General features: G+C 43.1%; 1 protein-coding gene across 4 annotated transcripts in view; it reads right to left on the reverse strand.

Annotated features, from left to right (window-relative positions):
* LOC129453645 (uncharacterized) overlaps window positions 1-23,439 on the reverse strand; it is a 122,997-nt gene that overhangs the window by 78,549 nt on the left and 21,009 nt on the right. The window contains exons 1-3 of one of the 4 annotated variants that reach the window (XM_073865609.1): window positions 16,628-16,686; window positions 15,949-16,296; window positions 15,669-15,875 (exon numbers count right to left, since the gene is read on the reverse strand). The exons of 2 other annotated variants lie outside the window; for them this stretch is intronic. In XM_073865609.1, coding sequence (XP_073721710.1) covers window positions 15,669-15,875; window positions 15,949-16,296; window positions 16,628-16,673 — 601 coding nt within the window. In that variant the 5' untranslated portion in view covers window positions 16,674-16,686. Of the gene's footprint in view, window positions 1-15,108; window positions 15,533-15,668; window positions 15,876-15,948; window positions 16,297-16,627; window positions 16,687-23,439 lie in introns of those variants that run through there. One more of the 4 variants, XM_073865610.1, reaches the window with a different exon arrangement.

The following is a 23,439-nucleotide window of genomic DNA, read 5'->3' on the forward strand; positions in this document are numbered from 1 at the left end:
GCTATTCCTTGTATAGCTGCAGTAAGACCCTAAAGAGGAGCACAAAAATGCCATGTGGCTACATTGTGTTATACAATTGCATTAATGAAAATGTTTAACCTCACAACAGGATCCAGAAGCACTTTTACCATGCTTAACTAAAAACACAGCGTTGAGAAGATTAGAGCCAGATCACACACAATTTGCCTCACTTTAGTCATTTTCAAAATGTGGTTTAAGCATCTGTTTTGGTTTCTTTTCAAAAAGTTTGATTAGTTTTGTCCCAAATATTGAAATCTTGATAAAGAGTAATATTCTATGTGTAATAATTTCATTAATTTTGCTATTATGTTTTACATTTAATTTTCTCTTTATGCAAGACATTTAAAACTATCATGTTCTTTGTTTTCATTTTGTTCATTTCATTTATAATTTATAATTCATTTAAATATCATGTATTTGGTTACACTGAATATATTGTTGTTGTTGCTTCTACTGACAAAGTGGGTTGTTAAAACTAACATTTGCTGAGTTTAAAAAGAAGCATTTCATTTACATGTTTCCAAAACAATGTTAGAGCTTTTATTATTTTTTTCCTTTTATTCTCACCTTGACCATGTTTTAATGTATTTGACAGGGATTTAAGGCTGAAGACCAATCTGACCATTTAAAACTTGAGTAACAAATGCCATATGCTTTGCTGTTTGTTGTGCCATTTGCTTGAATCACAGGATTCCTGTTGTTTTACATCTTGGGTGTTGCCTCAAAGAGAAGGACAAAAGTGAAACCCCCTTCAGGGCCTGTTTTTGTGAAAGTGTGAAGTATCGATGGAAATCTGCATGATTACGAAAGGTGCAATTCCATTCGATGAAGCGTTTCATGCAGGGCTGTAAGGAGAAGGACGTCTTCAAGTCTCATCAACCAGCAACCAGTTTGGACAATAAGTCTGAAGATGACCACTGCACACAACTGAAAGCATAATCTTATGAACTGTGTCATCATGGGTCTTCTTACGTGTGGCCCACGCTGCCAAAGGGCGTATTTGTAGGATTAAAAATATAGGAATTTATTACTTTGTCACAACCCCCTTTTCCATACTGTACCATCTGGATTCCTGTGCCTACTGATAGTGATCACAGACTATTGTCACAGCTGTTTATTAAATACAGTGGGGGTTAAAGGTGTGGTCTTCTGATTGGTCAGTTTGAATGTATGATGTTAGGTTTAGTCACATGGTCAAGGGAAAGAGAATAAAGGTCTCGGTTTTCATGATTTTCTGGGCTTTTGCCTTTTGGCATTGGCCATTTGCTTTCTGCCCTCTGCTTTTCTTCTTTACCTGAGTTCTTGGGTTTAGATTCCAGTTCTTAATGTTGATTCTCTTTCTTCTAAACTTTCTTTCTTTCTCTATCTTATCACATACATTGGAAACAGTCAATTGTTTGTATTAAGTACCTTTTCATGCATTTATAGTGTAACCATTTCAATTGTAACTTTAAGTCAGTACTGTTATTAAACCTTTTAATTTACAAATCTGGGGCCGGATTCACGAAACATTCTTAAGAAGAAAAATCTTCTTAACTGCCATTTTTATCTTAAATTCAAGCTTAAGAAAAAAGTTAAGAATATTTTGTATTCTCAAAAAAGCTTCTTAAGAAAGTTCTTATTTTTTTCCTTAAGTATGTTCTTAAGAATAAACTTAAGAAGAATTAGAATTCTCGGAAAATAAACTGTCTTAAATAACATCTTAAAATTAGGATAACCTTACAGTAGTCTTAAATCTCAAAATGTAAGATGTTTTATAAGTTAATGTGATTGTTTTAAATGTGACAAGTTGTATTTTGTAGTCTGAAATGACAATTTAATCAGTTTACTTCACATAGATTAGTTTAAAGAGGAATTCCACACTCATATAATGAAGTTTAATGGCTTAATATGTCATGAAACACAAATAAGTATTAGTGATAATATTAGCAAACATTTAACTTCCTCCGTAGTAGCCTAAATTTATTGTGAAATTACTTAACAGCTAAAACTCGCTCTAAGCGGGGGGCGAACCGGTAATCGCTCCATCATGTGAGTCGAGGGCTCCGAAACCGCGGGCACGCTTCACCCTCCGCGTCCGTCTCTTGACGCGTGAGCGCGGGAGACGAAGCCGTGGGCACGGAGAGTGAAGCACGCACACCCAGAGCGCTCGACCCGCATGACGAACCGATTGAGACATTATGGAATTATATTTACGCACTGCACCGCCTTAATACAAGCTGACCTCTGTTAAAACAGCGAATAACATCCTGTTGATGCATCACTCATTTGTATCGCGTTAGTGTTCGCAAGGTAGTCAAAAGATTAATGGATACGTGTATTGTTACCTCATTAGCAGGGTATCTTAATTCATTTAAAAGTGTGTCATTTTATTCTTAAGACACAAATTTAAGATATTCTTAAGAAAAAAATTGAGAACTTCTTAAGAAATGTTTGAGAATTGCACTTAGGAACATTCTTACGCACTTCTTATAATTTATCTTAAGAACTTTCTTATTTTTTGTCTGAAGAATGTTTTCGTGAATCCGGCCCCTGTTGTTTAGTTTTGATTTAAAGGTAATACTTAAACGCTACATATTGCAATTCAATATATTTATATTCTAGCAATGCTCTCCCACATATTTTGCTATTATAACTGCACTTATTTCCGTCGTTGGTATAGGTTGCAGAAGGGTGATAATTGACCAGAAATACACAGTTTTATAATATCTTGCTGTTAACATTTCTCAGTCATTTCGGCGTTCCTACAGACTGAACCACTGTAGAGAATCCACCCTTACAACACACAGACATGTGAGTTTAACAGTGACAAACACATAGAAAAAGATAATATAAAATCTGACCATTAGTGTAGTGTATTATAGTCTATAATTTATATAATTAATAAAATTCTTATTTCTCACCTCTATTTGTTTTACTTGATAATTTATTTACCACATCCACAAATCTCTTACGATGAGAAACTGAGACAGAAACACTGAACTGTCCATTTCTTTATTGTTTCTGCGAAGTTGTTTTATTGGTTTTATTCATTGTATCTGAAGAAAGACAAAGCCCAGAAAATTCATTTAGTTTAAGTTGCATATAATTAAAAGATGAAACATGAATTCATTACACAGTGTCAGGATTCTGTCAGAATCTTGTCTTGTTTTAATGTCTAGTTCTATCATAGCAGTCTACCAGTCTGCTATTGCCGGCAGCTGACAATCCTAAAACAGGACAACACAGCTGCCCACACTCAAACAGAAGAAAAGAAGAAAAAATGCCTTCTTTTGGATCTCAATCCACCTGCTGCTCAAACTGCCACAGACTTTTACAAAAGATTGCGGTTCTCGAAACAAAGTTACTTGTGGCGCTGCCGACCCTGCCAGAACATACAGCGGAGCTTCATCGTGGTCCTTCTCAACATAAAGCTGGTGAGGCCTGTGAACCTAATGCTTATAAACAGGTCATAGTGAGCTCAGAGAAACCTAAAGTAATTGAAGACACAAACCGATGGCATAAACAGGGTGCGAGACCCAAAAGTGCTCAAGACATTAGACTGTCACGAGTGTCACAAATTGCTGCATTAGCATCATCTACCCCAGATATGGGTACAACTCGAGTAGCCAATATTGGTATTCTACCACCCCCTGTACGGCTTGAAAATAGATTTGAAGCACTAATGAGTTTGGGTGAAGAATCCCCAAATGTTAATGGACACAGATCACATCAGTCAGTAGCTTACAGAGCTAACTGACGCTCAATATCATACAGGCAGCGGCGCTCTGCTCAGACAGCAGCCGAGCCAAACACGCTGATAGTGGGTGACAATATTATCAGAAACTTTGAAAGCAAGGCTACCCGTACATACTGTTTTCCTCGTGCAACGGTTTCTGATGTTAACAAGGAACTTGGCAACATTCTGATGAAACATAAGTCTGTCAGTCGGATTGTCATACATGTGGGAAAGAATGATATTCGGAAAGAGCAGTCTGAGCTCCTTAAGGTGGATTTCAATGAACTTTTTGAAACACTTGCAAGACTGAAAGTTAAATCTTTCATCAGTGGACCTCTCCCAGCCCGGGGAACAAATATGTTTTCTCGGCTACTAAGTTTAAATTCATGGCTGCAAAAAACCTGCACCATGAGAGGACTGAATTACATTGACAATTTCAATATCTTCTGGAGCCAAAGGCAACTTTTTAACACAGATGGTATCCACCCAAACAAACTGGGTGCTAGGTTGCTTAAAGACAATATCTTTTTCTCCATGCATCATCCATCAGCTGAGTGTGCCAGTCCACTACTGAACAGCGGAAATGACCACAGGTTTTTACACCAGCACCTGGATGGACATTCAGAAGACAAGGATAAAACTCTGCAGTCACAACTACTGTTCACAGACACAGCTCAGGCTGAGCCCTGCCCACAGACCTCGCTACAGCTGGATTGTGAATAAACACCCAAGGACGTTTCTGTTGATAATGACCCGAAGAATGATAACACTCCCTCCCAGCCTTCAGGAACACCAGAATCACAGCTGATGTCGTCACACTCTCTCTCCCTCTCTCCAACATCACCACTTCTGGGCTTTTCAGAGAAAATGGAGAAACTGGTATCTGCTGGAACAAAGCTCTCCCACTCTATTGCTGCGAGTCCCCAAATATCAACCAAGAAACGGCGGGCTCCTCAACCACCAAAGCCTTCGGGCCCAGCCTGCCCTCCCCCTCCATCTGAGAGAGCACTCCGACCTCTGCCTCAACGTCAGGGACCACACCAGCCCTCATCTGCAAACAGCACTGGTAACTGATGTGTGTTGGGTTCCCGCTACGTCAGCAGTAACAATCATAAATATTTTAAGAACAAGCGGGTGCCCGATGTCCCTTTAGCTTTCCCTATCTCTGTCCTGACATGTGATAGAAAGATGAAGGCCGTCTCCAGCCGCACAGCAATTCTATCTAATCTACTGCCTATTATACGTCATTCTGAGATTGATACAGTGCCAAAACCAGTTACTGTTAAGTTAGCACTTCTGAACATCCGTTCACTAAAGAACAAATCCTTTTTAGTTAATGATCTTATCACCACCAACAACCTGGACTTTATGTTTCTAAATGAAACTTGGTTAGATGACAGCTGCAGTGCTACAGTCCTCAATGAATCAGCCCCACCCAACTTTACCTTTATAAATGTCTGTAGAGCTCTTAGAAGGGGCGGAGGAATAGCTGCTTTATTCAAAGATGCCTTTCAATGCAAGCAAGTGTTACATGGTGATTACCAGTCTTTTGAATATTTGTGTATTGCTTTAAAAGGTACACCACGCATTCTGTTTACAATTATTTATAGACCTCCCAAATACACCTCAGCATTTGTTGATGAATTCACAGAACTTTTATCAACAATTTCCTCTGAATTTGATTATTTTGTTATTGCTGGAGATTTTAATATTCATATAGACAATGCAGAAAACAATGCTGCAATTGAACTGTTAAATGTTTTAAACACCTTTGATCTGACCCAGCACGTGCAAGGTCCTACACACAATCGGGGACACACTCTTGATCTGCTCATTAGCAAGGGTCTAAACATTTCATCCACTGTAATCAAGGATGAAGCCCTATCTGACCATTTCTGTGTTTACTTTGATTTATTGATCTGTCCTGCCACTGATGCTAGATCTGTCTATGTTAAAAAAAGGTTCATAAATGAGAACACCAGTGAGGTATTTATGAATGCTATATCAATGTTGCCAAACATATCGGCAGACTCTGTTGATGTTCTCCTTGAAAACTTTAACATAAAAGTTAAAGATGCCATTGATGGTATAGCTCCAGTAAAGGTCAAGGTGATCACTGGCAGACGTAAAGCACCCTGGAGAAACACAACAGCAGTACAGCGCATGAAAAGAACATGCAGAAAAGCTGAACGTATGTGGCGGAAAACAAAACTTGAAGTACATTATAGCATCTATAAAGACAGTCTTCGTGCTTTCAATGTAGAACTAGGCACAGCTAGACAGACCTTCTTTTCAAACATTATAAACAAAAACATAAACAACACTCGCACTCTTTTTGCTACTGTAGAGAGACTAACAAACCCCCCAAATCAAGTTCGTAGTGAAATGCTCTCTGACAACAAATGCAATGAGTTTGCAACCTTTTTCTCTGAGAAGATCAGTAATATCAGAATGGTGATCAATACGGCCTCATATTGTACTGTGATCAGTCAGATATCATTGCAACAACCTCAGAAATTAGCCATTCTCCCAGAATTTGACATAATTGATATAAAAACCTTGGAAGAAACAGTACAACATCTTAAAGCATCAACTAGCAGCCTTGACACACTCCCCACATCTTTTCTCAAAAAGGTACTTAACTGCTTAGAAACTGACCTCTTAAAAATAGTAAATACCTCTCTGATCACAGGCACCTTTCCAGAGTCATTAAAAACAGCAGTTAAGCCTCTCCTAAAAAAGAGTAACCTAGACAAAACCATACTTAGCAACTACAGACCAATCTCAAATCTTCCATTTATAGGCAAGATCATTGAAAAGGTGGTTTTTAATCAGCTGAACAAATTCTTAAACTCAAATGGCTATCTGGACAATTTTCAATCTGGTTTCCGTCAGCATCACAGCACAGAGACAGTGCTCATAAAGATAATAAATGATATTCGCTTAAACTCTGATTCAGGTAAAATATCAGTGCTGGTGCTACTAGATCTTAGTGCTGCCTTTGACACAGTAGATCACACCATACTCTTACATAGACTGGAAAACTGGGTAGGGCTCTCTGGGATGGTCCTCAAATGGTTTAAATCATACCTACAAGGAAGAGGTTACTATGTGAACATAGGTAACCATAAATCTGAGTGGACATCCATGACATGTGGAGTCCCACAGGGTTCAATTCTTGCACCGCTTCTGTTTAATTTGTATATGCTCCCACTTGGTCAAATAATGAAAAAGAACCAAATTGCTTACCACAGCTATGCAGATGACACCCAGATATACTTAGCCCTGTCACCCAATGACTACAGCCCCATTGACTCTCTATGTAAATGCATTGATGAAATTAACTGTTGGATGCGTCAAAACTTCCTCCAGTTAAACAAAGACAAAACTGAAGTCATTGTATTTGGAAATAAAGATGAAACTCTCAAAGTTAACACATACCTTGACTCTAGGGGTCTAAAGACACAAAATAAAGTCAGAAATCTTGGTGTTATTTTAGAGTCTGACCTTAATTTCAGTAGTCACGTGAAAGCAATAAGCAAATCAGCTTACTACCATCTCAGAAATATTGCCAGAATTAGCTGTTTTGTATCAAGACGGGACTTAGAGAAACTTGTTCATGCTTTCATCACCAGCAGGGTGGATTACTGCAATGGACTTCTTACTGGGATCCCCAAAAAGACCATTAGACAGCTGCAGCTCATACAAAACACTGCTGCCAGAATTCTGACCAGAACCAAAAAATCTGAGCACATCACTCCAGTCCTCAGGTCCTTACACTGGCTTCCTGTTACATTTAGAATAGATTTTAAAGTATTGTTACTCATTTATAAATCACTTCATGGTTTAGGACCCAAATACATGACAGATATGCTAACTGAATATAAACCTAACAGATTACTCAGATCATTAGGATCAGGTCAGTTAGAAATACCAAGGGTTCACTCAAAACAAGGTGCATCAGCATTTAGTTATTATGCCACCTCTAGCTGGAATCAACTTCCAGAAGAGATCAGATGTGCTTCAACAGTAAACACTTTTAAATCTAGATTAAAAACACATCTGTTTAACTCTGCATTTACTGAATGAGCACTGTGCTGCTTCACACTGACTGCACTTTTAACTCAAGTCACTTTTACTTCTGTTTTATTCTTTTTAACATTTTAAAGTGTTTTTATTAAAATCACATTTATTTTCTTTAATTGTTATTCTAAATTCTCATGTATCTTTGTTTTTATTGTGATTTTATTGTGTATCTATTATTTTTACATTTTCTTTTTTCTCTTTTATATATTGTTTTCTCATTTCTATGTAAAGCACTTTGAATTACCTCTGTGTATGAAATGTGCTATACAAATAAACTTGCCTTGCCTTGCCTTGCCTATTTGACAGGATTCTGACAGTACCATGTTATGTGTGGGAACACGTTGCCATGGTGTGTTGATATCAGGCCACGTGTTTTCCTTGTCTCGTCTCTTTTACCCCGCTCCCTTGTCATTCTCATTGGTTTGATTGTTTGATCCCTATCACCTGTTCCCCTCTTGATTTACTCCCTTATTTAAAGCCCTTTGCTGCGTCCGAAACCGCCTACTACATACTATATAGTACGCGAAAAGCAGTAGGCGAAGCGAGTAGTATGTCCGAATACGTAGTATTCGAAAAACAGTATGCGAAAAGTACCCGGATGACCTACTACTTCCGGTTAGATTTTGCAGTGTGCATACGATGGACGCTTCACTATCCCATGATGCCCCGGGAGAGGAGTTATCCAACGAAGAAGACGATGCATGCGGTTGTTTTCGCGCTGAAATGACATGACGTGATGACGACGTATATCACGTGATGTAGCAACATGGCGGATGTAGTACGTCCGAATCTCATTCATACTACCAGGATTCATACTATACAGTACCTACTGTTTTAACGCTAAGTAAGTAGGTACTTCATCTAATTCAGTACCTACTATACAGTATGCGGTTTCGGACGCAGCCCTTGTGTTTCTTATCTTGTGCTCGTTCGTTTTGTATTTGCTGTTCAAGTCTAGTGTCAAAGTCTAAGGTCAAGTCTAGTTGTGTGTTAAGTCTGTCCAGTGTATTTATATAACCTGTTTACTGTTGTTTGCCCCCTCGTGGACTTTTGTTTTGTTAATTATTAAAGTGTTTTTTGTTTACCCCTGACATCGCTTGCTTTTGGGTTTATTTGTCCGCTGTTCCTGACACACAGTACAGTTGTTGTGCAGTTATCGCTGCATGCAGCAGTGGTTTGTAAAGTTTTAGCAAATGATGATCTCAGTTCCTTCTTTTTTTAAATCAGGTCAATGTAAAGAAAAGCCTGCACATATCAAGTACTTACTAGCACCCTCCCCAGATCAGTGAATTAATAGAGTCTGAAACGTTTTTAAGGAATGAAGTCATTTCTTTTTCAGAAAGCAGTGGGTGATAGGAAAAGCAAAATCTTTAGGTTAACCAGGATTTGGCCTAAGTTAAATTAAGTGTTTTCACAAACACACCTAACAAAAACATTACAGATGTGCATCTTGAGACAAACAATGACACTTATATGTTTTAAGATTTGTCAGTGCAAGCTGTTTTCTGTTACGACACCTCAAAGAGACATCTTAATGTTGAAATAGACTTCAGCTCTGTCTCGCTTTAACATAGCAACTTTTTAATGTTAACACATTCTAGATTCTGACCAGAATAGCCCCTATACCCTAAAATAATGTAAAACAATTTAAGGGGACAGTCATTATATAGAGAGAAATTATCAAGTGCACTTCATACACGTTCTTCCTTAAAAGAACATTAAAGCCCAATCTGTAGCTTTCGGTTTGGTTCATTATTTGTGTGTAAAGCATTGTGGATGTTTATAAGAAGACATATGGTTTATTTACTGCTTTAGGTCAAGTGAGAAATGCAAAGATGTAGTAAGATATTATACAATGCAAATATATGAAATTTAAAATACATGACAACGTGTACTTATAATACAAGATAACAATGTGGAGTTCGTCATGTGTTATAAATCATCATACTCATAAATGGTGCAACCACAAATAATGTATTGTAACTGTTGTAATGATTATTTATTAGACAATACAACATACAGTATAATAATGTTTATTATAAGGGAATATACCTGCAATAATGCATTATAAACACAGACTTCATAGAAAGTGTTACCACATACTGCAGTCAAAACAGAAAACAAAGAAATATATTCAAAAGATAACATTTATCTGACGATTATGAATGTCTTAATGCAACTATAATATGTGGATAAATATCTCTGAAAGGCAGGTACAAAAAAGCTTTATTAAAACATTATAGTAGCAAACCTTCAGAAAGACAAGCCTTGTTTTAATCAGTATCATACAGTTTTATGTATTTAAGCATTTGTTTTGTCCATCATATCTGAAAAAAAGACACAAACTCAGTTATATTCAGAAAAGGCAGAACATTCAGAATTTGACTTTTCTGTGATTCTCAGATTTCAGTCTCACTGCAGCCGTTATCACAGCGCTACTCAGCAAATAACCATCATGACAGCTGTGTGCATATTTTCAAAATAACACAAAAGTTCTGAGTGATGTGCTATGACGTTCAGTGCCACTGGCAGCGCTAAAACACTTTCACTTTTGGTTGTGTTAGTACATTTAAAGTACAACTTGCGTTAGAAAATAGTAATTCCACCTCATTTTCTTTTTTAGGGGTTTCTCCAGTAATGATGATACACAAAACAACGCGGCACACCGGCACCTGACTTTGAAACCTGCAGAAGCTGCAGCAGTGACTTATTAGTGGTGCTTGCATTTATGCAAGGCATCACTATTACTATTGCTCATACTTATTATTTATTTATATCTTTATTTATTATTCTTATATCTGGACACTTTTTCGGCGCGTAACTCGTCCCACACGGTTTGTCGTAGACCAATGAAACAGGGCTCAAAATGACCGGCTTATTGAGGACACGTCTGCTATGACTTTTATAAGAGATCGGGTGCAGGATTTCCGAAAGGGGGGCAAAAAACCACCCCAAAAATCCCATTGACTTAACATTGGGCCCAACTTTGACGGGTCATAGCTCCGCTCAAGGATTTTGTAGAAACATGTGGGTTACAACATTTGAAGAGGGTGGTAGGCTCTGTAAGAACATGGATCACAATGGGGTGTAAGTTGTACCCCTGGGGTGTAAGAGGCCCCCGAAATTTCCCATTGACTTATAATGGGGCAGGAAACATGCCCATATAAGGGAATAAAACAGTTCCAGGTGGGATATCTTTGCTTTACAGTGTCATAGAGATAAGTGGGTGGGCTCATTTTACTCGGGCATCCAATCAGTCTCTCAGGATCATCCCAGAGCTATTAAGCCACGCCCCTAGCAACCACTTTTGAGCACCCTAGCAACATCTCCCATAGACTGCCATTATAAAATGCCCAGATGGATATCTTTGCAGCACAGTGTCATAGAGACATGGGGGTGGGCTCATTTTACTCAGGCATCCAATCAGTCTCTCAGGATCCTTAAAGACTTACTAAGCCACGCCCCTAGCAACCACTTTTGAGCACCCTAGCAACATAAAATTCAAACAGTTATATCTCGGAATCAGAACATCGTAGAGACACGGGGGTTGGACCGTTTTACTTGTGACTAGGGGTGTAACAATTGGGCACATAATTGGCCACTCCCAAGCCACGCCCCTAGCAACCAAATTTGAGCACCCTAGCAACCGAATAAACTAAGCCTTATATCTCCGCATCAGAACATCGTAGAGACACAGGGGTTGGACCGTTTTACTTGTGACTAGGGGTGTAACAATTGGGCACATAATTGGCCACTCCCAAGCCACGCCCCTAGCAACCAAATTTGAGCACCATAGCAACCGAATAAACTAAGCCTTATATCTCCGCATCAGAACATCGTAGAGACACGGGGTTGGACCGTTTGACTCGTGACTTGGAGGGTAATCAGTAATGGATGCCAATTTTTCCCTAGCAACCAAATACAGTACCCTAGCAACAGAGTAAACAAAGCCTTATATCTCCGCATCAGAACATCGTAGAGACATGGGGTTTGGACCGTTTGACTCGTGACTCGGAGGGTAATCACTAGTGGATGCCATTTTTTCCCCTAGCAACCAAATACAGTACCCTAGCAACAGAGTAAACAAAGCCTTATATCTCCGCATCAGAACATCGTAGAGACACGGGGGTTGGACCGTTTGACTCGTGACTCGGCGGGTAATCACTAGTGGATGCCATTTTTTTCCCTAGCAACCAAATACAGTACCCTAGCAACAGAGTAAACAAAGCCTTATATCTCCGCATCAGAACATCGTAGAGACACGGGGGTTGGACCGTTTGACTTGTGACTCGGCGGGTAATCACTACTGGATGCCATTTTTTTCCCTAGCAACCAAATACAGTACCCTAGCAACAGAGTAAACAAAGCCTTATATCTCCGCATCAGAACATCGTAGAGACACGGGGGTTGGACCGTTTGACTTGTGACTCGGCGGGTAATCACTAGTGGATGCCAATTTTTTCCCTAGCAACCAAATACAGTACCCTAGCAACAGAGTAAACAAAGCCTTATATCTCCGCATCAGAACATTGTACAGACACGGGGGTTGGACCGTTTGACTCGTGACTCGGAGAGTAATCACTAGTGGATGGCAATTTTTTCCCTAGCAACCAAATTCAGTACCCTAGCAACCAGATAAACATAGCCTTATATCTCAGCATCAGAACATCGTAGAGACACCGGAGTTGGATCGTTTTACTTTTGGCTTGGAGTATAATCATATATGTTACCCAGAATTTTGCCACGGCAAGCACCACTCACATTTTCTTCAGGAAATGTACCTATCTAGTTTGATTTATTAGGCAATATTTAACTAAGATTTCTTGTACTTGTACTTGAACATTTCTGTAATTTTGTAGCATCTCACTTCAATATTAATGCAGACCTGCCAACCTTGGAAATTGTTTTTGAGTACAGTAGCATCGGCCGAAAGGACAGAACACGGGTTTTTAACATATAATTTAACACGCGCACATGCACGCACACACACCTCTTGGTAACTTTCAAGGTAACATGCTGCACATTGCCTCACTTTTTTCCCCATCTTGCCATAATCTGCTTTAAAAATAATTATACATGTGAATAAAATCATGTTTAACTAAATTTGCCTTACATGGTGATTAATAACATTATTAATGTTAAATACTGTATTCTCCAAAGTTTAGCATGTCTGCACAAATTTGTTAAAAGTGATATTACTGTTAAATAGTGGGAGATGGTTAACCCACAAATGACATTCTGTTATCATTTACTGACCCTCATATTGTGTCTAACCTTCATGATTTCTTTCTTGAGTGAAACACACACAAAAAAATTGAGAAAACATTTTTTGTTTTTCCCTGACTAGCAAAAAATACAATGGAGTGGGGACCAGTCACTGTGGTTATCAACACTCTTTAAAATAACTTGTGTATCACACAATAAAGAAACTCATAAATGTTTGGATGGTCTGGTATGTAAACTATGACTGAATTACATGTTTTAAGTTAACTACCCCTTTAAGACAGTATTTTAGAGTTAACACTGCTTTAAATTCAACCATAACTGTGACAGTAGTGCTGTTAACTGTATGTCTGTCTGTAATTTATTGTAGCTTTGTTTACAGTACAGTACAGTACGGCATAAGCACCTATCACGTGGGCACTCGAGACACGAGATATTCTCCATTTATAAAACTTTATTTGATGTGGTTTGTATATGACGTTTTATTTTATTGACAATTATCAAGAGCGCGTTATTTTTAATCCGCTTCACTCGGATGTCAGGTGGATTCCCTTCACTGAGAGTGAACTTTCCGTTTTTATTTGACTAAAACTGGATGATCTGCCCCATGGTAAAATCATTGTACTTTTTCGTAAGCGCTTAATTATAAATGATGCTCATTTACAAATCAGAAGTAATGTTAGCGCATCTTGCGGCAAGTGCACGTTATGAAACGGAGCCAGCTCGATCATCGACTTCAAAGGATTATTTGCACATCCACCCTGACCAGTTTACCTTAGCGGGTCAGACGTCTTGACTCTCCGTTGAAAAAGATGGTCAGAAACTGCGGGTGGAGGAAGGAGATCACGCTGGATTTTGTGATTCCATCGATAGCAGACTCTTGTTACTGATTGGCCATAAGACTTGTAAATCATCCCCACTTTCTATGTGGTGGATGAGCCCAGTGCTATGATTGGACATATTTTTCTTTTTTCTGTTGCTTCTTTTGAGTACTTCGCCCGGCAAAGGGCGTCATCAGGTTTTTGCGTAGTTTAGTGTGACAAGTCGTACCACCGTACTTTGAGGTCAAAATGAGTACCTGCTACGCAAAATGCGTACAGGTTGGCAGGTATGTAGTGAGACTGAAAGTAGCTCAGCGATGACGCCATGGTGGTGCTGCTTGAAGTCGAACAAGCCTAATATCACATGCATCCACCTTATATTGAACGCAGCGTGATGGCGGAGAGAACATTCACTACCAAACTTCCGATTCCTTGGCTAACAACCAGAGCTAGGAGAACAACCAATGAAAAGAAAACAACCAAGGAAAAGAAGTAAATTAAGATAGACAGCGACCGTGCCGGAAATAAAACTAGGATCAATATCGGACCAGCATTTGAAGGGTGAAGGGATCTATGAGCTTTTAAAGGGTTCAAGCTGGATGCAGAGCTTGCCAAATATCTTCTTGACAGGTAATTGTGCTTTATCAACCATTTATTGTATTTCTGATTGTTATGTAAGTAATCTAAGTATGCTTGAACACGCACTGCTGAGGACGAGCTCGATATGAGGTCCTCCAGAGTTTCCGACTGTAGCTTTAAAGAGTTACTTCAGTTGGTAACTAAAACTACTTAAAATTTCACTTGAATTTCACAATAAGAAACAACTTAATGTTTTAGGTATTACCAACAGAAGTTATTTTTTTAAGTTGATCCAACTGTTTATTTTTTACAGTGTAACAGTAAAGTCAGATGTATGATGGATGAGATGTTGTGTTACCTCTTACAGTACAGGAATACTCTTGTAGCTCCTCACTGTTGATTGAGTCCAGGTACAGCTTGTTTAATAATGTCAATCCATCTGTTACCTGTTGTCCATTCTTATACCAGATGTAAGTATGTTTGTTATCCAGAGTGCAATCAGTTGAACAGCTTAATATCACTTTTTCTCCATCTATCACAGGGTTTGGGCTGCTTATCACTCGTGTATCTGAGATTTAATATAACAGAGTTCACATAAACTACTTTTCAAAGTTGGGCCTCATATTTTTGATTTAGCTCAATTGATAAAGCATTACCTAAACCTCTTATCACAGTCGTGCTGATATCAGACTCCTACTCGAGCTATAATGCTTCAGTATAATGAGTGCTGCACTACAGAGAGTTTATTATGAGCAGTTACCTGTAACAGTAAGAAGGACTCCAGAAGAACTAGAAACTTCATCTGATATGTTAGTGATGATGTTGAAGTGATATCGTCCAGCGTCACTCATGCTGGCATTTTTTATTCTCAGTGTGTTTCCCAGATACTCCACACGACCAGAAAACCGAGGATCCTCACGTAGATCTCTGAATTCCCCACGATAACCGTAATACCAGTATGTTTTATTTACTGTATATCCAGTGGGATGTGAGTATGAAGAGTGAATATCTACTGTTGATCCCACTAAAGCACAAACACTTCTAGAGGTGTAAGTCACACCCCAACAGCTACTGTTAGAAAGACCTGAAAGAGTCACAAAATACTGCTGTAACATTCACAATCAATTACAAACACACTCATACTGTATATGAATCAACAAGAAAACTGCAAAGTTTGTTCTTTCATTTTAATTTAAATATTGTGTAAATATCAGACTCACACACAGATGAAGAGGACAGTAAAAAATTAGAGCAGTAATATCTGTCAGTGTTTTCATTGGATGACACAAATATGCTTTGGTTAAATGTTAAAAATTGTCCATTCTTGTACCAGTGGTAACCATATGCAGATGTTAAAGGGCAGGAGGAATCACAGCTCAGTTTTACTCGCTGTCCTGTAGATTCAGGATTCATCTTCACCTGTAAAACTAAATAATGAAAACCTTACATTAGATGAGAAATGAAAAGAGTTTAACTGGACTGATGAGAATATAAATGTACCTGAAACTGTTAGATTGACTGTGACTGAGCTGAGATGTTTAACTCCATCCTTCATAATGATCATGAGCTGATATTCTCCACTGTCGCTCTCTCTCGAATCTATTATTGTGAGGTCTGATTTATCTTCAGTGATCTCTTGAATAACTCGTCCTGAGTAATCTAAATCTAAAGTCAAATCTTCAGGTTCATCTTTGTTTCTCCAGTTTGTTCTCTGTTTCTGACTGAACCAGAACACAGTTTTGATGTTGATGTTTGAGTAAAAGCACCTCACATTCATCAGTCTCCCCCTCGCAACACAAATATTCAATTTATCACAGGTTACATTAAAATTATCCAATGTTAGGAACCCTGAAGAAGAAACAGTAACATTAATAATATTTGTAGCTTATCTGTATGTAACTTCATTAAAATTACAGAGCGACGTGAGAGATTCAGACAGTCCTGTAAGGATATGAACTCAGATTCATCAATTTTGTTCTCAAATATAAATCTCTATGTTCAGTTTTAAATATACAAACTCACTTTAAACATTTTAGAGACTGATCCAAACAGTATCCAGTCTTTGGAGTACAGCGATGTAAATTAAATGAGACTAAACTAGTTTAAAATCTGACATACTTTTAACAAATATATAATAAATTGAAGTATTTCAGTATAATAACAAAACAGTGTTTCATACCTTGAATGTGTAACAGCAGGATCAGTGATGAGAGTCTGAAGTTCATGATTTCTCTTTGTAGAAACTTGTCACAAGCCAGGGGCTGGCCGCTAAGGGTTAAGCCACGCCCCTTCTAACTTCCACCTCGAGGAGGTCCCCAAAACCAACCCAATGACCAGACAACAACGAGTACAAGTAAGTATAAAAATATTCTTTATTTAGTTAAATATTTAAAATATATGGGGACTTGGGGAAAGGGGGTTTAAAACTAAGATCAGGATCTGTCCTCCAGGGGGGGGGGGTTTCGTCGGGGAACGGGCTCCCGCCTCTGGTTCCCTCTGCCCGTGGCGCGCTCCTCTTCCTTCCTGGAGGCAGAATAAAATCACAATGAATGTGGGCATGTACTGTTTCCTGTCCGTGTACCTGCGTGTAGTTCACGGCACTCCGCCGTCTTCCCACGCAGCTCCTTAATTGTCGACTCACTCTCCTTTCCTGTTTCTCTTCTCTCTACAGGCTACCACTAGGGCACAAAGACACAACGGATCGTCCTCACGAGGGTCTCCACCGACCACAGCTGCTGGGTAAGTATGAATCTTCCTCCCCAACTCGTCACTTTAGTACTCACACTGTTTCTCTCTCTCTTCCTCCACAGACGACAGCTGGGACACAAAGGCACAGTGAATCGTTCTCAGGTAATTCTCTCACCTCGTCGCTGATTACAGCTTCTGGTACGTATGGTTCTCCTTCACCACGGGTCTCCTTAGAGCTCACACTGTTTCTCTCTCTCTTTCTCTACAGACGACAGCTAGAACACAAAGGCACAGTGAATCGTTCTCAGGTACTTCTCTCACCTCGTCGCTGATTACAGCTACTGGTACGTATGGTTCTCCTTCCCACGGGTCTCCTTAGAGCTCACGCTGTTTCTCTCTCTCTTTCTCCACAGACGACAGCTGGGACACAAAGGCACAGTGAATCGTTCTCAGGTACTTCTCTCACCTCGTCGCTGATTACAGCTACTGGTACGTATGGTTCTCCTTCCCACGGGTCTCCTTAGAGCTCACGCTGTTTCTCTCTCTCTTTCTCCACCGACGACAGCTGGGACATAAAGGCACAGTGAATCGTTCTTAGTTAGTTCTCTCACCTCGTCGCTGACTTCAGCTTCTGGTACGTATGGTTCTCCTTCACAACGGGTCTCCTTAGAGCTCACACTGTTTCTCTCTCTCTTTCTCCACAGACGACAGCTGGGACACAAAGGCACAGTGAATCGTTCTTAGTTAGTTCTCTCACCTCGTCGCTGACTTCAGCTTCTGGTACGTATGGTTCTCCTTCACAACGGGTCTCCTTAGAGCTCACACTGTTTCTCTCTCTCTTTCTCCACAGACGACAGCTGGGACACAAAGGCACAGTGAATCGTTCTTAGTTAGTTCTCTCACCTCGTCGCTGACTTCAGCTTCTGGTACGTATAGTTCTCCTTCACAACGGGTCTCCTTAGAGCTCACACTGTTTCTCTCTTGGTAGCGGACTCACGAATACGGCTAGGCGTACTGCATCGACCGGCAGTGGTTTCCAAGATAGCGCCGGGGACCAAAACCCTCTCGGCTGCCTCGTTGATTTAACAGAGGGGCGGAAGTGTCACGCCGTCACACCCGGGTCGAGCGCTGCCCTTTCCTCGACGCCTGCTGGCGATCGACGACCGGACCGGGGCGCCCCTTTGTAGAGACCTCGGGACAGCGGATCTCCTTCGCCTCTGACTCTGTGATGATAGACAACACACCGGTAAAGTAGCAAGGTAACTGGTAATACTCACACCGCCAGTCGTAACAGGTCTTCACCGCCACTCCTAACACAAGTCCGCCAAGCGTCTGGCTACGAAAATACTTCAGGAACTACTCCGTAATTTCCAATACTGAAACACACTCACAGCATAATCATACACAGGGTTATTCTAGGATCCGCCTTCCTCTTCAGCGCCCCTAGCGAGTGACTGGAGGCGGGGTACGTCTGACACGACACAGCAATCTCACTGCAATATACACAGCACCACTTCAAAGTGAAATTTCTACATCCAAGACTCACCCACCACGCTCAGTGCACATAATAGACGCCCGTCTTCCTTCGCCTCGCTCTGGGCAAGAATGTGGAGATGGTAACACGGCCTAGCAGTTGGTTTCCGTCGCTGCGGCGGTCTCACACAAAGATCCTGTGGCTCACCCACCACGCTGACTCAGGGGCGGGGCCACTCACTCTCGCTGGAAAGCACTTAAAAGATATCCAGGTAAAATACATGCAAGGTATATTCAATGAATGAGTTCGTTTACTCACAACTGCGGTGCTTCTGTTATCTCACGCTTCCTTAGGTTAACTTCTCCTGTGATAATTCCAACTACACAGATGGGTACTCACAATAGCACGTTCCTTCTTCCTTCACTTCGTTTATACAAAGTCGGTCTCCACTTACTTTCCAACCCGTAAGGTCTTTAATATCTGCCTTCGCCGAAATCCCACGATGCACAAAGAGAGAGAGAGAGTCCAATCATCCAACTGGCGTACCCGGTGAGTTTAACTCAGCGCTACAGCACACACCAACACTGGTCATAACAACAACACCAAACTGTGACTTAAGCTGCTCTTAAGTATTCGCCCGGGTGCTGTCTTCGTCCAATCACCCGGCGTTCTTGTTAATCACCCGCAGCTGTCCGTAGTTTGGCTGATTACAGCCCTCGCGGTGATACCGGATGTCCGGTGTTTTCTCTTCCCGGTCCGGGCGGAAACATCCGGGCGGAACCAAACTTTCCCAACTTTTGGTTCCGCCCAAAAGATCGTCACTCCTGTGACATCCTCCCCCGCCAATGCATTCTAGTCCCTAGAATGCCTCGGTGTCGTCCACTCACCGTACCGGGCCGGGGGGCGTCCTCGGTTCTCCCGTTGGGAGCGTCTCACGGGTGACTCGGGTTCAGCGGGCTCGGGTGCTAACTCTGGTTGCATCTGGGCAGCTGGAGGTTCAGCCGGTTCGGGTGCTAGCTCTGGCTGTATCTGGACAGCTGGGGGCTCAGCCGGTTCGGGTGCCAGCGCTGGTTGCATTTGGGCAGCTGGAGGTAGCGTCGCCACAGGTCGGCCCGGTACCACAGCCCATCCCTCCGTCCAGGGGGCCGCCGGTACCGGTTCCATGGGCCCTTCCTTCACAGCCTCGGGGTAGTTCGGACAGGGGCGAAGCATGTTTCGGTGTACCACCCGTTCGGGGCCAGGTTTTCCCTCGGGCCGGATGGTATACACTGGTTGTCCCGGCCTCTGCTGCTTACAGATCACATACGGGACAGCCTCCCAGCGGTCGCTCAGCTTTCCTTTTCCCTGTCGCCGGTTATCCCTCGCCAGGACCCTCTCACCTGGTAACAGGGGGGCATCTCGAGCAGTCCGATCGTACAACCGTTTATTCCTTTCTCCCGCTGTCTGTATTTTCTTTGACACCTGCTCATATGCAAAATGTAAACGCTGATGGTGGCGTCCCACCCACTCCGTCACACTCACTTCTTCTCGGTCTGCGGCCACTCCCAGGACCAGGTCAGTGGGCATCCGTACGTGCCTGCCGAACATCAGGTAAGTAGGGGCATACCCCGTTGTGCTATGGACACTGTTATTGTAGGCTTGCAGAAGATTTGGTAAAGCACTCACCCAGTCACTCTGCTGTCGTTGATCCAACGTCCCCAGTAGTCCCAGCAGGGTCTGATTAAATCTCTCACAGCTCCCATTTCCCTGGGGGTGGTATGATGTCGTATGGGTTTTAGTGCATCCATACAACTGGCATAACTCACGGATTACTTTTGATTCGAAATTGGCCCCTTGGTCGGAGTGCAGAAACTCGGGACATCCAAATGTCTGGAACACATTTCGCCATAGAGCTGTGGCGGTGGTGTTGGCCGTCTGATCAAGCGTCGGGACCGCCCAGGCGTACTTGGTAAACAGGTCTGTGATTACCAGGATGTTCTGATAACGGTCCTGGGGGCGGCCCAGCGTCAGGAAATCCATTGCCATTATGTGGAGGGGGGCCTTTGCGTGGATGGGTACCATCGGCGCTCGGGCTTCTCGTCTGGATTTAAACAGTGTGCATCGGGGGCAGGCTTGAATCGAGTCATGCACAGATGCCTCCAGCCCAGGCCAGTAGAAGAATCTCCGTAATAGGGATACGGTCCTCTCCTGTCCCTGGTGTCCCAACTGGTCATGATAGGCTGTGACTAATGCACTCACCTGGTCGGCGGGTACCACGATCTGACTCACTTCCTCACCCGACTTCGGGTCGCGGGTCTTCCTGCAAAGCACCCCTTCCTGCAGCTCCAACTTCTCCCACTGCCCCAGTAATCTTCTCCCAGTCTCCGTCTGGGCCAATCTTTCCGCCGACGTTGGCCGTTTCCTCTGTTCTACCCACATTTTCACCTGGCACACGTCCCGGTCCTGAGCCTGCCTCTCTATCCAGCGGCGGGGGTCCCACCCCCAGTTTCCTGGCACGGCCTCCCGCTGGCCTCCTGGCGCCTCCACGGCCCCGATCATGTAGCCTTCCTCCTGGCTATCTTCCTCCCAATACCCCCGGCGTCTGGGGCTCTTTCCCTCTGGTAGTCTCGAGAGAACATCTGCGTTCGTATGCTCTCGCCCGGGCCGATACTGCAGTCGATAATCGAAGTTAGCCAGCTGGGCCACCCACCGCTGTTCCACGGCCCCCAACTTCGCCGTCTGTAAGTGCACCAGAGGGTTGTTATCTGTAATGATCGTTACCTTGGCTCCCCAAAGATAGTCTTTAAACTTCTCGCTTAAGGCCCACTTTAGGGCCAGCAGTTCCAGTTTGAAGGAGCTGTAGTTGGCATCATTCCTCTCTGCCGGGTGGAGGCTTCGGCTCGCATAAGCGATTACCCGCTCTGTTCCTTCTTGCCGTTGGGCCAGTACTGCTCCCAGTCCCAGGTTGCTCGCGTCTGTATACAAGACAAAGGGTTTAGAAAAGTCGGCATACGCCAAGATGGGGGCCTGTAGCAATTCCTGCTTCAGCCTCTGAAAAGCCAACTCACAATCATTATCCCAGTTAATAGAGGGTGACCCACGGCCCCGGCTACGGCCCGTGCCAACCAGCAATTGATTAAGGGGTTTGGCGATCTTCGAGAAGTCTTTAATGAATCGCCGATAATACCCCACGAACCCCAAAAAGGATCGTACTTGCCTTACAGTCTTCGGTGCGGCCCAATCCTTTACCGCAGAGACCTTCTCGGGGTCCACGGCCACCCCTGCTGCGCTGACCACATGTCCCAGGAACCTCACTTCTCGCCGCAGCAGATGGCATTTGTCCGGCTGTAGCTTCAGCCCATATCTCTCCATTGCTCGAAAGACTTCCTCTAGGTGTCGGAGGTGTGAGTCGAAATCTGGGGAATACACAATCACATCATCCAAATATACCAATACTGACTCCATCAACTGACCTCCAAGGCAGCGTTGCATCAAGCGTTGGAACGTGGCCGGAGCGTTGCAGAGCCCGAAAGGCATCCGGTCCCATTCAAATAGTCCGAACGGGGTCGTGAAGGCGGTCTTCTCCCTGTCTGCCTCGGCCACCTGCACCTGCCAATATCCGCTGGCCAGATCTAAGGTCGAGTACCAGGCTGACTGCGTGAGACTAGCAAGGGAGTCTTCAATTCGTGGTAGGGGGAATGCGTCCTTCTTTGTTACCAGGTTCAGCTTACGGTAGTCTACACAGAACCTCCAGGCTCCCGTCTTCTTCTGTACGAGCACGATGGGGGCCGCCCAGGGGCTACTGCTCTCCCTGACGATGCCCCTGCCCAACAGGCCCTGTAGAAGCGTGCGTACCTCCGCATACAAGGTGGGTGGGATGGGTCGGTATCTCTCCCTACTTGGCCCTGCGTCCCCAGTGGGGATGTGGTGCTCCACCACCCCGGTGCATCCGTAGTCTTCATCGTGCCTTGCAAACACATGTTGCCACTTCCGGAGGAGCGCCTGCAATTTCTGTGCCTGTACCTGTCCCAAGTCGTCCCCTTGTAATGACTCACCCGCTAGGTGGTTGGGCACACGTCTTCCGAGATTATTCGATGGGGTATCCATTTGAGTCAGGGCCACCTCGATCACAGTGGGGCACACCTGACGAAAGCTGACGTCCCTTTCCTCCCTCACCTGGTGGGACGTGACCATCGTTAGCCGGGCCAGTCGTTGATGTCGGTATAGCTGCACTGCGTAGGGGTGCTCATTTCGTACCCTCACAGGAACCCTCCCCCGGCGGATCGCCGCTAGTCCCCGTGCTACCTCCACCTGCGGGCAGTCCGTGTGTGGTTTGACCAATACCCACTCCTCTGGGTTTGCTTCCCGAAGGGGCACTCTTGCCCACACGATAGCCTCACTCCTAGGGGGAATAGACAAAGCAAAACGACACGTTACTCTCCCCACTTCCTCCCGATCTCTACGCACCTGATTCATTTGGACCCGGCGGCAGTCAGCCACTACACGCTCCCACTTGGGCCTCTCAGCAGGTGAGATCCTTGGACCAGGCCTAGCCTGGAATATCTCTTCCCAGCACTCGGAGAGAACATTCATGCCCAATAGGGCTCGGTGGGTGCCCAAACACTTATCTTCGACGATAATTACCCCTTTTTGGGGGACAACGACTCCATGTATTTCCAGATCCGTCAGGCGATAGCCTATGTAGGGGATTTCCAGGCCATTAGCGCCCTTCAACGTCAGCCAGGGGGCCTCCGCTCCTTGTGTTCCCCCTCGTCCGAATATCTCCTTGGAGAGGCTTTCTGCAAACATCGTTACCTGCGAGCCTGTATCTACCAGGCACTGAATCCACT

Source organism: Misgurnus anguillicaudatus, unplaced genomic scaffold (assembly GCF_027580225.2).
Source record: "Misgurnus anguillicaudatus unplaced genomic scaffold, ASM2758022v2 HiC_scaffold_32, whole genome shotgun sequence".
In the NCBI taxonomy this organism is placed as follows: domain Eukaryota; kingdom Metazoa; phylum Chordata; class Actinopteri; order Cypriniformes; family Cobitidae; genus Misgurnus; species Misgurnus anguillicaudatus.